The sequence below is a fragment of the Elgaria multicarinata genome, chromosome 9, assembly GCF_023053635.1.
Source record: "Elgaria multicarinata webbii isolate HBS135686 ecotype San Diego chromosome 9, rElgMul1.1.pri, whole genome shotgun sequence".
In the NCBI taxonomy this organism is placed as follows: Eukaryota; Metazoa; Chordata; class Lepidosauria; order Squamata; family Anguidae; genus Elgaria; species Elgaria multicarinata.
Genome location: NC_086179.1, coordinates 79289774 through 79304412, shown reverse-complemented (window position 1 = coordinate 79304412; position 14639 = coordinate 79289774). Strand labels below are relative to the sequence as shown.

Sequence of the window (14639 nt, the reverse complement as noted above, 5' to 3'; positions counted from 1 at the left end):
CATGAGGCTCGTAAACTTCCATTCTAATTTAATGCACTGCAATTACCCCTTCGTTATGGAAGGTATTGGAAAGGGTCATGGTTAAACAACGGCAGGCACTCTTGGAGAACACTAATTACCTAGACCCATTTCAATCTGAGTTTTGACCTGGTTATGGGACTGAATTAGCCTTGGTCGCCCTGATGGATGCCCTTTATCAAGAGAGAGACAGGGAGTACAACCCTGTTAATTCTGCTCAATCTCTCATCTGCTTTTGATACCATCGACCATGGTATCCTCCTCGATAGACTCCATGAGATGGGCATCGGTAGTTCTGGTCTTACCTGCAGGGTTGATTTCAGAGAGTAACATTAGGTTACTATTCCTCGGCCCCTTGGCAATTAAGCTGTGGGGTACTGCAGGGCACCATCTTGTTCCCAATGTTGTTTAACATCTATATGAAGCCTCTGAGGTTGGCCATTGGGGGATTTAGAGCAAAATGCCATCAGTATGCTGATGATATACAGCTCTATCACCCTGTGACAATGACATCTGAATCAGGAGTTGCTGTGCAAGTCCTAGATCAGTGCCTAAACTCAGTCATGAGCTGGATGAGGGCCAATAAACAGAAGCTAAATCCTGGCAAGTGGGTCAGTGGTTTCCGAGTTTGGGAAATAGGCTCATTGTTTGTTCTGGATGGGGTTGCACTCCCTCTGAAAGATCAGGTTCATAGTATGGGGATACTCCTAGATCCACCTTTGTCACTGAAGGCCCAAGTGGCCGTGGCGGCTCGGGGGGCCTTTTACCAGCTTCAGCTGGCTCACCAGCTACAGCCTCTTCTGGACAGGGATAGCTTGGTCACAGTGGTACAGGCATTAATAACCTCAGCACTGGATTACTGCAATGAGCTTCGGAAGCTTGAGCTAGTGTAGAATGTAGCAGCTTGACTGTTGTCAGGAGCTGCCTCTTTTCAGCATATAACTCCTTTGCTGAGGAAACTGCACTGGCTGCCTATTAACTACTGGGCCAGGTTTAAAATTTTGGTACTAGTGTACGAAGCCCTAAACAATTTGGGACCAGGACACCTGTGAGAACACTTTCTCCCTTACCAACCTGCCCTATCACTGAGGGCATGCTCCTGGTGGTTCCACATGGACTTATGGCCCGATTGGAATTCACCAGGAGAAGAGCCTTTAGTGTAGTGGGCCCTTCTCTGTGGAACTCCCTGCCCGTGGAGGTCAGGCATGCGCCAACACTAGGCTGCTTCCAGCACCTTCTGAAACAACTCTGTTTCAAGAAGCCTTCCCCAACTGACTAGCCACTGTTTTTCTGGTTTCTTTGCTTTAAATGGAACAATTTTAATTTGCTTTTTAGATCTTCTTTCTTTTTACTGCTTATACCTTTGTTCACCACTTCAGAATCTGTTTTAGATATTGAGCATTATATAAATATTGTAAATAAATAAATGAAATAAATTATGTTATTATTTTCTCAGGTGTGTAATAAAAGTATAAAAGTGATAACACTTTGCAACAGTTTTGTCCAATCATATTACCTGGATTATGCCAACCAAAAACGTGATGGTGCTGGAAATCAACACTCTCTCTGCATCTCTAGCATCAGTGTCAATCAATGTTTTGTTCAGCCCCGTCATGTTACTGCTAACCACGAGGAATTTTTCATCAGGTGCCATGCTCAGTACTACTGATCCCACCATTAAACTGACCACAGGGAAAGGTCCTGTTAGGAAGAATTTTATATATATATTTAAAATGTATACACCACTTCCTAATGATGGATCAGATTTAGGTGCATTCAACTTGGCTGGTGGAAGTGGACTTCTCATCTCAATGGGAACCCCTCCAGTCGCCTGAACATTCTACAGAGAGTGTCAAGTGACCTTGCTGTAATAGGCTGTGGTGTGGAGGGATGAGGGGGAAGGGGAGAGATCCCTGAGAATCAGATGGAGGTATCTTCTTCTACATTACCCCAATCAGCAATGTCCCCTGATCTTCTGTGTAGCATTCTTGGAAGGATGGAGGGGCTGCTGTGGAGAGGAAGAGGCAAGGAAGTCTGCATTCCCCAGCCCAGTTTGCATGCACTTAAATCTGGATGCAACCCAATGTGCTTATGGTGGCTAATAATAAAACAATTAAATAATAATAAAACATTGTAAAGCACCCAGAAGAAAACTAAAAATCAAAGCAAGAATAAAGCCATCACTTTTCAGGTTAAGGAAACACTTACCAAAGGAGTAATTAATTCATTTGCAGCTTGCCATACTTATTATAAACTATTAGTTTCCCCAATAATGTATACGTTATGCATTCACAGCTACATATAAATGGGAGTTATGTGAATAATAAGTTGCAATCATTACTCTGAGATAGGGTCACCCTATTATTTTTGGGCCCACATGAACCTAACTCACAATGGACAGTGGGTCAGATGTCAGGTAATTAGCTTCTACTAATTGCTAAGTTCTTGCACTAGCAAAAGAAGAGGTCACACATATATTATTTATGGATGCAAGTGATTTCCAGTAATTATCTGAAAAATATGGATAAGCATGAAGCTGTTTAGAATTCAAACACAACAAGAATGTGCCAACATAAAAGCCTACAATAGCAAATTGGATCCACCAATATGACTTCCTCACATAAAATATTAATACTTTTGAATAAAAAAAATAGCATTCTGGAAGAAATAGTTGGCTGATATTAAAATGAAGTATATAGTTACCAACTGAGATGTGTTTTGATGTTCCCAAGAAGAAGTATGGCAGGATGGGGAAAAAGGCAGAGTAGAGGCCATATCCAATTGGAACTGCAGCCAGTAATGCATATGCCAAGCCTTAAATAGTAAAAAATAAAAATTAATAGTCTCACAATAGCTTCTTTTAAAAAATTGCATCCAGCTGTAATACATTAGTAAAAGTGCACTTTCCTTTTTACACAGGTATAACCCACGTTTGTCATTTGCACCCGATATTCAGCTGCATGTACAAATCTGAGCTGTTCAAGTAACATCATTTGTAAATAGTCATATTGTCAGCCTAATCTTAGCAATGCTTACTCAGAATCAAGCCTAAAATGTCTAGGATTGCAAAGACCTCTGAAAGGAAGTTAGTCAAGTAAATCTGGACAACAGTTCATGCAAAAACAAGGAGGATGGAAAGAAAAAGTTGTAAATGCTAAAACAAAACAAAAGGCAGCTACACCAATGTTTATAGTTTCCAATGCGTCTCAAGATTGTTCACTTTGTCAAGGGCAATTGATTTCTTTAAAATGTGTAAATAATACTGACTTGATCAGTCAGTTAGAAGCCAGGAGTTCTGGGCATTATTTGGACATTTTGAAGGAAGCAAAATTGCCCTTGATACAGAGAAGAATCTCAAAATGCAACATTTGAAGGCTAGAGAAATGCCCAGTTGTGTGTGATCCTGAAACCATTCCACCTTTCCACCTGGTGAAAAGATTTGCACTGTGAATTCAGAAGCAGTGACCCATAACTTCAAGACTTAGTTCGAGCAGCCCCAATACATTCCTATTTATTTCTTCTATAAGAACAGTTCAGTGGGGAAATGTTTGGACTTTTCTTACCTTGTAAAGTAGCCACAAGTCCAGTACTGATACCAGAAATTATATCGCTGAGGAGCCATTCCTTAAACCTGTACTTAGGCAACCATTCCAGAATAGGAAAGATAGTCTTGGTTATCTGCACAGCTTTTCTCTTGGAACAGCTGCCAAGGACAAAATGTGAAATTGCTAGAATAACACTGCAAACTCCTTCTGTTCCCCTGTCATGCTCCACCTCCCATTTGATCTTTCAGGCCTTGGATGAGACTTTCCCCTGTCCCACCCAAAGGTTGTGATGCATGCCGGTCAGTCACCTGCAAGTTTTCTGGACTCGTTCCCGGAGTGTTTTGGACACCACTAATTTCCTCTCATTCTCCTCTTGAAAGGTTGGCTCATTGTAGATGGGCCGGGCCACCACATAGCGACCGAGATCTGGGAGAGCTCCATCAATCCCACCACCTGCCGCCATTCCCCTGCCCTGCCTACAGATGGAAAGAATGAAGAAGGGCAACATTTCCAAAGCACACAACCTCCGAGGCAGCCGTCCATCAAGTACAGTGTGCTCTCTGAGCTTAGCTTGCATCTGGGCTAACCAGGTGAACTCAGCTTATGGCAACCGAGCCTAGTGCCACCTTCATACAAGGTGCCAACTCCTTTTCCTCAAGAAGCCTACTGCCTAGGGTGACCATATGGAAAGAAGGACCAGGCTCCTGTATCTTTAACAGTTGTGTAGAAAAGGGAATTTCAGCAGGTGTTACTTGTATGCATGCAGCACCTGGTGAAATTTCCTCTTCATCACAACAATTAAAGCTGCCTTCTTTTGTATCTGGTCACTCAAGTATAGCTTTTACAGCTTTAACCGTTGTGATGAAGAGGGAATTTAACCAGGTGCTACATGCATACAAATGACACCTGCTGAAATTCCCTTTTCTCTACAACTGTTAAAGATACAGGAGCCTTGTCCTCCTTTACCTATGGTCACCCTACTACTGCCAGCTCCTCTGTCCAAGTCAAGGAGCCCTCTGTTAGTCCATTTCTTCGGCACTGAGTGCTCTCCGCCAGCTAGCCACTCTGCCAAAAGAGCTGGCTCCCAAGGCTTCAATTCTCATACTAATAACAACCTCAACAACATTCTGCGCCTTTAACGCCTGCATGTGAAGCCCAACATCCACAAGAGATGTTTCCCTGACCCTTCACACAGCTGCTCAAGGCAGCTGCCCGTTTAAGAAGAAGAAAAAGCGGGGTGGGGGAAAGACGGGAACTCCATTCCCTCTCCTCAGGCCATCTACCGCCGGACCCCATTCCTGTGAGCGGGGCTGCAAGTGCGCACACGCGCGCGTCTCCCCACTTGCGTCCAGTTTATCCCCTCAAGTCAGCCGCGCCAACTTTGCCGCCTGCTCCCGCCCCGCACTATGCCCGTCCAGCGCCAGAGCGGGCGCCCTCAGTCGCGCCTTTGCGCTCCGCGCCCGGGTAGCGCTGTCCGAGTCCTGAAGCGCTGCTGGCTTCTCCTCGGAAGAGTTCCAGCTGCTCTCGCCGCAGCTGGCGCCGCTAACGCGCCTTCTCCTCCCTCACGCCTTTGGCGCCTCAGCGCCAGCAGCCGCGCGAGGCACCCTCCTGCTCCCGGGCCGGGTCCTTACCTGCGCGTGCCACCGGAGCCCCAGCATTGGGCACAGGCGGCCTTTATACGGCTCCCCCAGTCTCGGCTGCTTTGCTTTTATTTACAGGCAAACAGAAGCATCCGGCGGCACGTGACAGCCCGCCTCGCTTGGTCTGCCGCCGCCGCCGCCTCCCTCCCGCACACCTGCACCGCCCGACCTCAGCTGCTTGGATGCTCCCCCTCCCCTTGCAAAGGGCGGGAGCAACGTGCCCCGGGTTGAGGGACCTTGGACGGGAAGGAGCTGGAGGAGACGGGCCTTTCCTTAATAAGGAAAGCACCCAGCAGTTCCTTATCCCGAGGAAACCTTGAAACAGAACTGAATGAGCAGCCTCAATAAGGAACTGGAGTTTATACGCCTTGCCAGCACCCACGCTCCCTTGTGCAAATAAATGTTCATCTACCCTGTATCATACATCTCTTATGACTGGTTGCTGCCTTTGAGAGCCACAAAAATGAACTCCATTTTTTTTAAAAAAAAACCTTTTCTTTTTGGATGTGTGTGTGTCAGGACTTCTTCTTCTTCTTCTTCTTCTTCTTCTTCTTCTTCTTCTTCTTCTTCTTCTTTTTCTTCTTCTTCTTCTTATTATTATTATTTTAGGTTTAATGACTCCAGACGCCATAAGGATTTGAGGGTGCACTCCAAACCAAGCTTTGGGCTACCACGAATCATCTACCCACTGCTTCAGGAGAGTGTCCTCTATGAAACATGTAAAGCTCAATACTTCAGTATGCACAAACACTGGTGAACCTACTGCCCCCATGCCACTGATAGCCAATATATGTTCAAATGGATCAAGAATGCAAATTTGTACTTCTCAATAACCTTTCACCCACTCCAGATCATACAGTGACACAATAAGGAGACTGTCACCTTCAAGGTGCCCTAGTATTGCATCCATCTCAATGCTTTGTTTTGGGTCATGGAGAGAATATGATATGGGCAGCCCAGAGCTTATTTTGGGATGCAAGAACGGATCAACTTCAGTTCCTTATTGAGATGGCTCGTTCTGTTTTGGATTTTCCTGGTAACTAGTAATCAACTCCAGCCTCATCTTGGAGTTCTTTGGATTCTCATCAGAGCTCTCTCAATGTAAAGAGATTTCCTGAGAGACAACCTGACCAGTGCCGGTCATTATTGATCTTCTGCAGTGCAGATGCACAGGAGAGCATTGGGCACTTTTAGGTTGTTCTGTCAGTTTGTGTGAGGCAGTTGGCAAAGCCTAACCAAATGGGCTCTATGTAAATGGAGAATGATCCATATAATTGGCTTTGGAATCCTCTTGCATACACAGGGTTCCCTCAGTAGATGCATACAGTCACAAGTTTAAGGTGGAACAGAGACCCTGGAGATAGACAGGCAGGAAGTTCCAGCTTCAAGCTTTGGCATCTCCAATGGAAAAAAACAAAACCTCTCCCTGAGATCTGCGAGTCACAGTATTGGGCCACATGGACAGATCACCAGTCATTATAGAAGGCAGCTTCTTAGGAAAGTTTGAGAACTATTGACCTAAAAGTATAATTTCTGTGGAATATATATTTCATAACTGGTCTCCCCAGGGACCAGGTAAAATATCCATTATCCAGCTATCTCCAGTATTCGAGGCAGTAAGCCTGTTTGCACCAGTTGCTGGTGAACATGGGTGGGAGGGTGCTGTTGCAGCATGTCCTGCTTGTTCATCCCTGTCCACTGTGTGAACAGAGTGCTGGACTAGATGGACCCTTGGTCTGATCCAGCATCAGGGCACTTCTTATGTTCTTATCATGCTTAAGGAAATTGCATAGTAGTTGTAACACAAATATTACTTGCAGTCTTGTGACTTCATCCCGAGAATTATTCTCAGAGCATCCACATGGGTATCGGGAAATAGTGTGTTAAGCAAATGGCAATAATTATGGTTCCATGCACTCTTGTCATCAAAAATATGGGAATCTGATAATATAGTATCTTACCTTTATCAAACGCAAGGCTAAAACACCCTTGTGTCCTTTTTACTGAACATGCCAGTTGAATTTAAATTGTTGAATCTAAAGAAGCACTTAAGATGGCATATCCTGAGCTCATTGGTGTCCCACTCCTCTCCTCCCTTATGATTGTATAAGTTAGCATTACACAGTGAAGGGGACAGATGTGTTACTTCATGGTATTGGTTCTGGATCAGGTCCACTGCACGAGCAAAGCAAACTTTAGGGGTAGGGCATAACTGTAGCAATATGTTATTGCCTATCTTTTCCTATCTTTATTATCATCCTCAAGTTTACAGACTCTAAGGCCAACTTTGCTTCCCCCCCCCCTCAAACAGATCACAATTTCTACTCTAATGTGCTTTTTCTATTATGTTAGCCTTTCCAATTTGCTTCTCCACTCTTCTTGCAACCAGCTATGGGCCAAAGCCCTAGCTTGACAATGATTGCATGTGTTGGAATTAGCATTATTAAGAGTAAAAGGTTAAATTCAGGAACACCATTTCATACTTGCATGCGTGACAAGTCCTTCATTGAATTGAACACATATGTGTGATTAGATCACAACACAAATTGTTTATTGAATAATATTTCCCCATCTCTTGTTATTACCTAGGCTTGTCAACAATTCTTAAAATTAAAGTAAATATTGTCAGTGATCCCATTTTTGAAAATAAGTTGATCTATATCTTTCCTCCCTTTGTTCCTTATATAATGAATTTACTGATCTTCTGCTGGCTGAACTGGATAGATCAATGCAAATATAGATGGGATATGTCCCAATACATAACTGGTAACAGACTTGGGGTTTCATAGTAATGTTAACCAAATAAAATACAATTAAGCAATTACATTAGGCAGTGAGAGGAGAAATACAGATGAAATAACTACATATACTAAAAAATACCATATTTCTTCAATTGTAAGACGCACACTAATTTCAGTACCACCAACAGAAAAAAAAAACCCTAAGACACCCCTGCGATTCTAAGATGCACCCCATTTTTAGAGATGTTTATATGGGGGAAAAGTGTGTCTTAGAATCAAAGAAATAGTGTAAGTTATGTTGAGTTCAATGGGCTTACTCACAGGTAAGTTGGTACAGGATTTCAACCATGGCATACTGCAATGGGATAAACCTTAGGTCTAGCTAAGGCCTTATAGTTCTTGCAGTATTTAAAAAAGAAAAAGAAAAAAGAGGCATGTTAAGATTTTGATTATATAAAAATGTATTTAAGTATAATTGTTTAACCAATTAATCACTAAAGGACAGATGATGAGTAAACTAACAGCTCCCTATTAGGTTCATAGCCCTAATAATTTTCAAAACGTTCAGCGAAAGCATCGTTCTTCCAATATGCTGCACACATGTTCACGCAACACAAGTGGGGAGCAAGACTGTGCCAACTAGCTACACTTCTTGCTATTTGTGTATATGGTGTGAACATTTGCAGGGAGGGTTCTTCAAGTATACAGCTTTACGTACAAAAGCTTCCATGCTTCTGGAAACCCTGGGATTCCTGATCACGTGGAGCCTTTACATGTATACCTGTCTGTATGAAAGATCTCTCCTTGCAGACATTTGTGCTATACAGTGGAAACTAGAGGACAGGGCCAGTTGGCACAGTCCCAGCGCCCACTGAAAATTTGATTGAATATTATTTATTATTTATCATTTATTTATTGCATTTTTATACCACCCAATAGCTGAAGCTCCCTGGGCGGTTCACAAATATATCACTGAATATGTCAGTGTCGTGTCTGAAGAGGGGTGAGCTTATTTATTAATTTATTCCCCCTTCCTCTAAAATTAGTGCTCAAGGTGGCTAACGATGATAAAATACAGAAAAAAGGCAACATAATTAAGACATAGCCACATCTATTAAAACACAACTTTAAAAACACATTAAAAAGCCGCCCCGAGTGCCATTTTTCTTGGTAGAAAGACGGGGAACAAATCAAATAATAAAAAAATTGACATCAGTTAAAAAGAAATAAGCAGCACCAACTGGTTAAAATCTAGTTCATCAAACAAAAGTTTAACAGCCCAAAGCTGCCTGAATAAAAATATATTTGCCTGCTGGCATAAGGATGGAGCTAGCCTTGCCTCTCTTGGCAGTGAGCTCCAGAGCCTGGGATCAGCCACTGAGAAGGCTCTTTTTCACATTTCCTCTGATGGTTGCTGACCAAGAGAAATGCCTCTCCCAGGGTTATGAAATCCAGGGCAGGTCCACAAGGAGAAATGTGGTCTTTCAAATAGTTTGGGCCCAAGTTTGTATCATAGCTGACAACACAAACATAACCAAGAATTCTCTGTGTTCGGGTAGAGGAGAGTTGAATAGAAAATGTTTTCTATTGTTGAATTTGGGCAAGGATTGCAATCATTTTGTTAATGGAACATTGCCAGTTCCATTTTCACTAAAAGTGCAGATTAATGAGATTTTTAAAAATATATAGCATGCAATATGCTATTTACATGACGGCTGTAATCAACACTGAATATGTGAAGAACTTTGCTTCATCAGCTAGTTTATTAGAAAATATGTAAGATGTTCTGCATGTGTGGAAAGGTTATTTAATCAGCACCAGCAGAGCTTTCATTTCACCTGTTAACTTCAGCATTGGGTCCAGATTTAGACACATGCAACTGGGATGGCAGAAGCAAACTTCTCTGACCTCTCTTCCCCAGAACTCCACTGATTGAAGGTACCTCTGACTGATTTTCAGAGGTTCAGCAGGCTCCCCTGATCCTCTGTGTAGCTTTTAGGGGGGAGCTGCCATGTGGAAGACGGGGAAGGAACACTGCCAGTCGAGCTGCACATGCCCAATTCTGGATCAGACAGCCCAAACTGTTCCCCAGTGATACAACATTTCTCTCCATTTTTACTTCCAATCAATTCCTGACAGTTATCTAGACTTTATTTCTGTGATGTGCAAATACAAAGTATTGATGGGCCTCACAGAGAAAAATAAATGAACTGAAAAACATCCCTTTATGGTAGGCAGCTCAATGGAAGAGAAACATATTTCAACACAATTGACCAGGAACTTGTCGTAAACTATTTCCACTTAGATTAATGGATATTGCTTGTGCAGCTTAATTTTACCTTGTACTGGAGCCTGGCCCAGTTGATTTTATCTACTATAAGAGAAAATTAGCTAAAAAATGCAAAATGTGCTGATCACTAGTCAATTTTTAGCTGGTACCATGTCACATTGCTTAATTCCATTCTGTAGTATTGGCATCTTCTGACTGAAGGACTTTCCAGCTTTCCTCCTTTTGCATCCAGTTTTCAGGTGTGGTTTCAACACACACAAGACACATTGAACTAATCTGGAACAGCACAATCCCAAGGGGCAGAGTAGGGGATTAATGGGGACACCTAACAGATAACATTTCCTTGTATGAAAATGTGTGTTATCTATATATTTTTTCATTCCACTGTGAGATTACTCAGAAAATGTTCCACATAATTCTGTGCAAATGTACTTTTGTTTGTTTACCTGATTTTTTTTTATTTCCAGTTTAGAGCTAAATTGTGCAGTTGACAGATGTGGTCTGACACTTTAGACAGAATAATACAATTAAAATCAATGGAACTTCCAAATGAAGGTATCTGGAATCAACAGTGGACGAAGAACTATATGAATATCAATGAGCAATAGACCTGATAACCCATTTGAATAAGAAAATGGACTAACTAAGAAGTATACAGCTCTCTCCTTATGGTATGTTCTTGATGCAGCTGATTATTTATTTCATTATTTCCAACCGTTCTATTTTGATAAAAATACATCACATATATAATTCCACAGCAGCTGTTTCAGCTGAATAATGCAGACCAGTACATATTTCTGAATTGGGCTTCTGATAACTTTTACCATTTTACAACCAAAACAGATGGTAGAGGGAGCTAGAAACTGCTTTACTACATTGCTATTGAGCCCCGTACTGGTTTTGAGTTAAATCTGTTTATGCCTCCATTATAACAATGCTGCTTATAGTACATGACAGCCTTCACAAAACTTTTTTAAATAACTTGTCTCCAACAGAGTCAATGTTTTTTGGGGGGGTTGGGAAGTACTGCAATCGATCCCATTGAGAGCTGGGCATGGATTCATATGTGGAAGAAGTTTCTGAAAGGGTTTTTTGTGGTTTTTTGGTGGTGTAGGAGAATGGAACAAGTTAATACTGTGTTGTTGGTCATATTTGTAAGCAAATAGTGTCCAACTAATGAGTGACTTATAAAAACTGGCCAGACATAAAATAGGTCATTTTGTTATCTTACATCACAATGCCATAATGTGTTCACTTACTGTTTTATTCACCATTATTGGACTACAATTGGAACCAAGTTGGCAGAAACCATCTACTTGCTGTTATGGATAATGAAGAGGGCAAAAGAAAAAGGGGCTCATTCACATGCATACTTAATAATTCAAAGATCAATATATACCTATCAGATCCAGTATCTTAACATGAGGGTGGTATTGAATTGTACTCACCCAGAACATTAAAGGTGGGGGCTATTCCTCTATCTGTGTAGTGACATTGTGCACATATAACTTAATTCTTTTATTTATGTCACTTTCTGCACAGGAAGTTCTGGAAGGTGGAGGAAGTTTTTTGTAGCTGTGGGGGAACCCTCTCTCTCAAGACTAATATGCCCACGCAGTAGTAACACAATAACTGAACTGTAGTACCATGTTCAACTGGGTACCACTACAAGAGGCACCAAGCTATAACAGGAACAACATAATACAGGAAGACTGAAATAAGAAACATATTCTGCTGATATCCTACAGGTGTAAAAAATGAACTGAGATGGGATGCATTTTTAAGGGCTAGGGCCATTTTAAGGCCCATTACAATAGGTATTCTAAATGTCCTAAGATAATCTATACTTCAGATATTTTTTCAGGAATGGAGATTTAGTATGACCTTACTTTTTGCTACACAAAACAATCAAATGCTATACACAAATAGACAGGATCCAGATATAGTCAGTAGACCAATTAATATTAATTAGTTTTCCTGAACTACCAATGCCTTTACTGTGTTTTCTTCTATAAATATAATTACTCACCAAAACATGCAAAACCAGCTTACTGGTGTGCTGCATAATGGTATTAAATAGCAAACATCTGGGTGTAGGTTTTCAAAAGTAAATCTTTGGACTCAGACACATCAGATTTCAATTTTCTCTTGTATCTTGAGAACACACATGCAGAGGAAAACCCGAAATCTTGAATCTACTGACACAGTCATTTCCCCAATAAGCTCAGAATAATTAAATGCTGGATATTGAAGGCACTTTCGATATTACCACACAGAAGCTGAGTTCCAAACATTTAATTAAAAAATACCAGTCTTTTTTACCTAGTACCCTAAAGGCAGATGTACTGCCTTTAGTTTTGTCCAAATAATTTCTGATGTAACATTTCAGTTTTACAGGAACCAAATAAATGCAGTTTCTGTTTATGAGTTCCAATTCACAAATTACATATGCAGAAAGACAAAGCTTAAACAATCTCTTTATTAAGAAAGCAACAGCCAAGTAGAATGTGGAAACAAATGCAAAATACCAAAACAAAACAACAAAAAATGTTCAGCTGCAAATAATGAAGCTTTTAGAAAAACAATGGGTTGGATCCAGACTTGTGCTCAACAGACCTATACTGGTTATGGAGAAGGGTGATGGTCAGCAACTTTCCACCACTTTCTCCTTCCCACTGCAGCATCCTGTGTGTTCTGAAAAAAAGGTTGTGAGACCCTCCTGAACAGCATGGGCGGTGTTCCTGGGGGCTGCAGAGGGAAGGAGGAGTCAGCAAAGTCAACACCATTGCTAGATTCCAGTTCCTTCTGTTTGTGAATAGGCATGTCTGGATCCAACCCAATGTAAATGTTGTAAAATTTCACTATAAGAACCTTGCTTTGTAAGGTATACACAAATGTTTTTCAGATGTATTATCCACTGCAAAAAAACTCACAGTGGCTCATAACACATGCAAGTTCTTGAATACATGTAAATAAAAAATAATGAACTACAATGAAAATTTGAAGTGACAGCAAGGAAAACTCAAAACCATGGATATTTATACATTAAATGTGAAGCGCTGTTAAAATCTATTTTTAATATTTATACTTATTGTCAAATTATTTTGGCCATATGGATATAATATGTTCCACTATGGTTACTCATTTAATGACCAAGTTTAATGGCATTCCTGATTGTCACTAGCAAGCTAGATTAATTCAGCATAATTTTATGGGTTGATAAAATTTATAAGGTCTTTTCTAACATTACAAGCAATAATGCAATCTCCCAACTTTTTAAAAAAAGTTTATACTGGATAGAAACCTGAATGGTAACTCTGAATGGATGTTTCCATTTAAAATGCTTTTATGTTTTCTCTATGGAATTTAAAATATACTTCATAGTGTACTTCTAATATATCACCTACTAGTTTGGATCCAATGAACCACAAAAATAGTTCTGTATGCCCAAGGGAGGTATGGACTTGTGTTTTTTGAGCAGTAGCCAATCATGAGCCATATCAAATCTCTTTTGTAACTAAATGGAGTTCATGATATGCCATGGAATTGACCATTTCAACCAAGAATAGGCAACAATTTTACTGGGTATTATGCACAATTGCAGTAGATCTTTGGGTTCTGGTCACTATTTTCATTGCACAATAAAAGATGTTTGGTGACCAACAACTCTCTACAGAATGAGTACAGTGCGTTTCCCTGGAAAGAAAATAATTCTTGTTTCATAGAGCTCTAGAGGGTAAAGATAGGAACAAGAGACAATCCACATTGATGCAGGTTTATTAAAAGCCTGTGTCCTTGTACAGGGTTTATAGGGTTTTCTTATCATCTTTCTCATTTACACAGCTCTGTAAAAGTAAGGAGACAGACATGTGAAAAGAAAAGGCAAAAAGTTATCTTTATACATGGTAACATGCACCTCAGAATGACAATAGGTTTAATGTCTTTCACTCAATCTACAAACATTCCAGAGTTTAACACAGGGATGGTTAAATTGTGGTCCAGATGTTTTGGCCTACAACTCCCATCAGCTCTAGCCACCATGGGTGAAGAATGATGCGAGTTATAGGCCAAAACATCTGGATGGCCGCAAGTTGCCCATTCTTGGTATAACAAAATAACAGTGGTACCACATCTTGGGGAAATCTTAGAAGTGTAGAAGAGGACTCCTTCCAAAACTCCCTTTAGTCAAATCATGCAAGATCAGGGGCATTTGCATAGGAAACCCCAAATCAAGCTCTACATAAGTCTTTTACACTGGAGTGCAGAATGAAGTATAGACAAGCGGCACTACAACAAATATAAAGTGTATCGCCACTCCCCTTAGGAATGTTCCCGGTCAGGGCTCCAGGGACCATGGAAAAGGAGACTTGCAGTGCTTCTCACGAGGAGGAAGAGGAGGGTTGAG

General features: G+C 41.0%; 2 protein-coding genes across 2 annotated transcripts in view; both read right to left on the bottom strand.

Annotated features, from left to right (window-relative positions):
* Positions 1 to 4026, bottom strand: part of SLC26A4 (solute carrier family 26 member 4) — a 28965-nt gene extending 24939 nt beyond the window's left edge. Inside the window, exons 1-4 of the mRNA XM_063134924.1 lie at positions 3872 to 4026; positions 3582 to 3721; positions 2722 to 2832; positions 1535 to 1719 (exon numbers count right to left, since the gene is read on the bottom strand). Of these exons, the coding sequence (XP_062990994.1) occupies positions 1535 to 1719; positions 2722 to 2832; positions 3582 to 3721; positions 3872 to 4026 (591 nt within the window). The remainder of the gene's footprint in view (positions 1 to 1534; positions 1720 to 2721; positions 2833 to 3581; positions 3722 to 3871) is intronic.
* Positions 4027 to 12695: 8669 nt separating this feature from the next.
* DUS4L (dihydrouridine synthase 4 like) overlaps positions 12696 to 14639 on the bottom strand; it is a 35940-nt gene continuing 33996 nt past the window's right edge. The window contains exon 13 of the mRNA XM_063134157.1: positions 12696 to 14079. Within this exon, the coding sequence (XP_062990227.1) occupies positions 14041 to 14079 (39 nt within the window). The 3' untranslated portion in view covers positions 12696 to 14040. The remainder of the gene's footprint in view (positions 14080 to 14639) is intronic.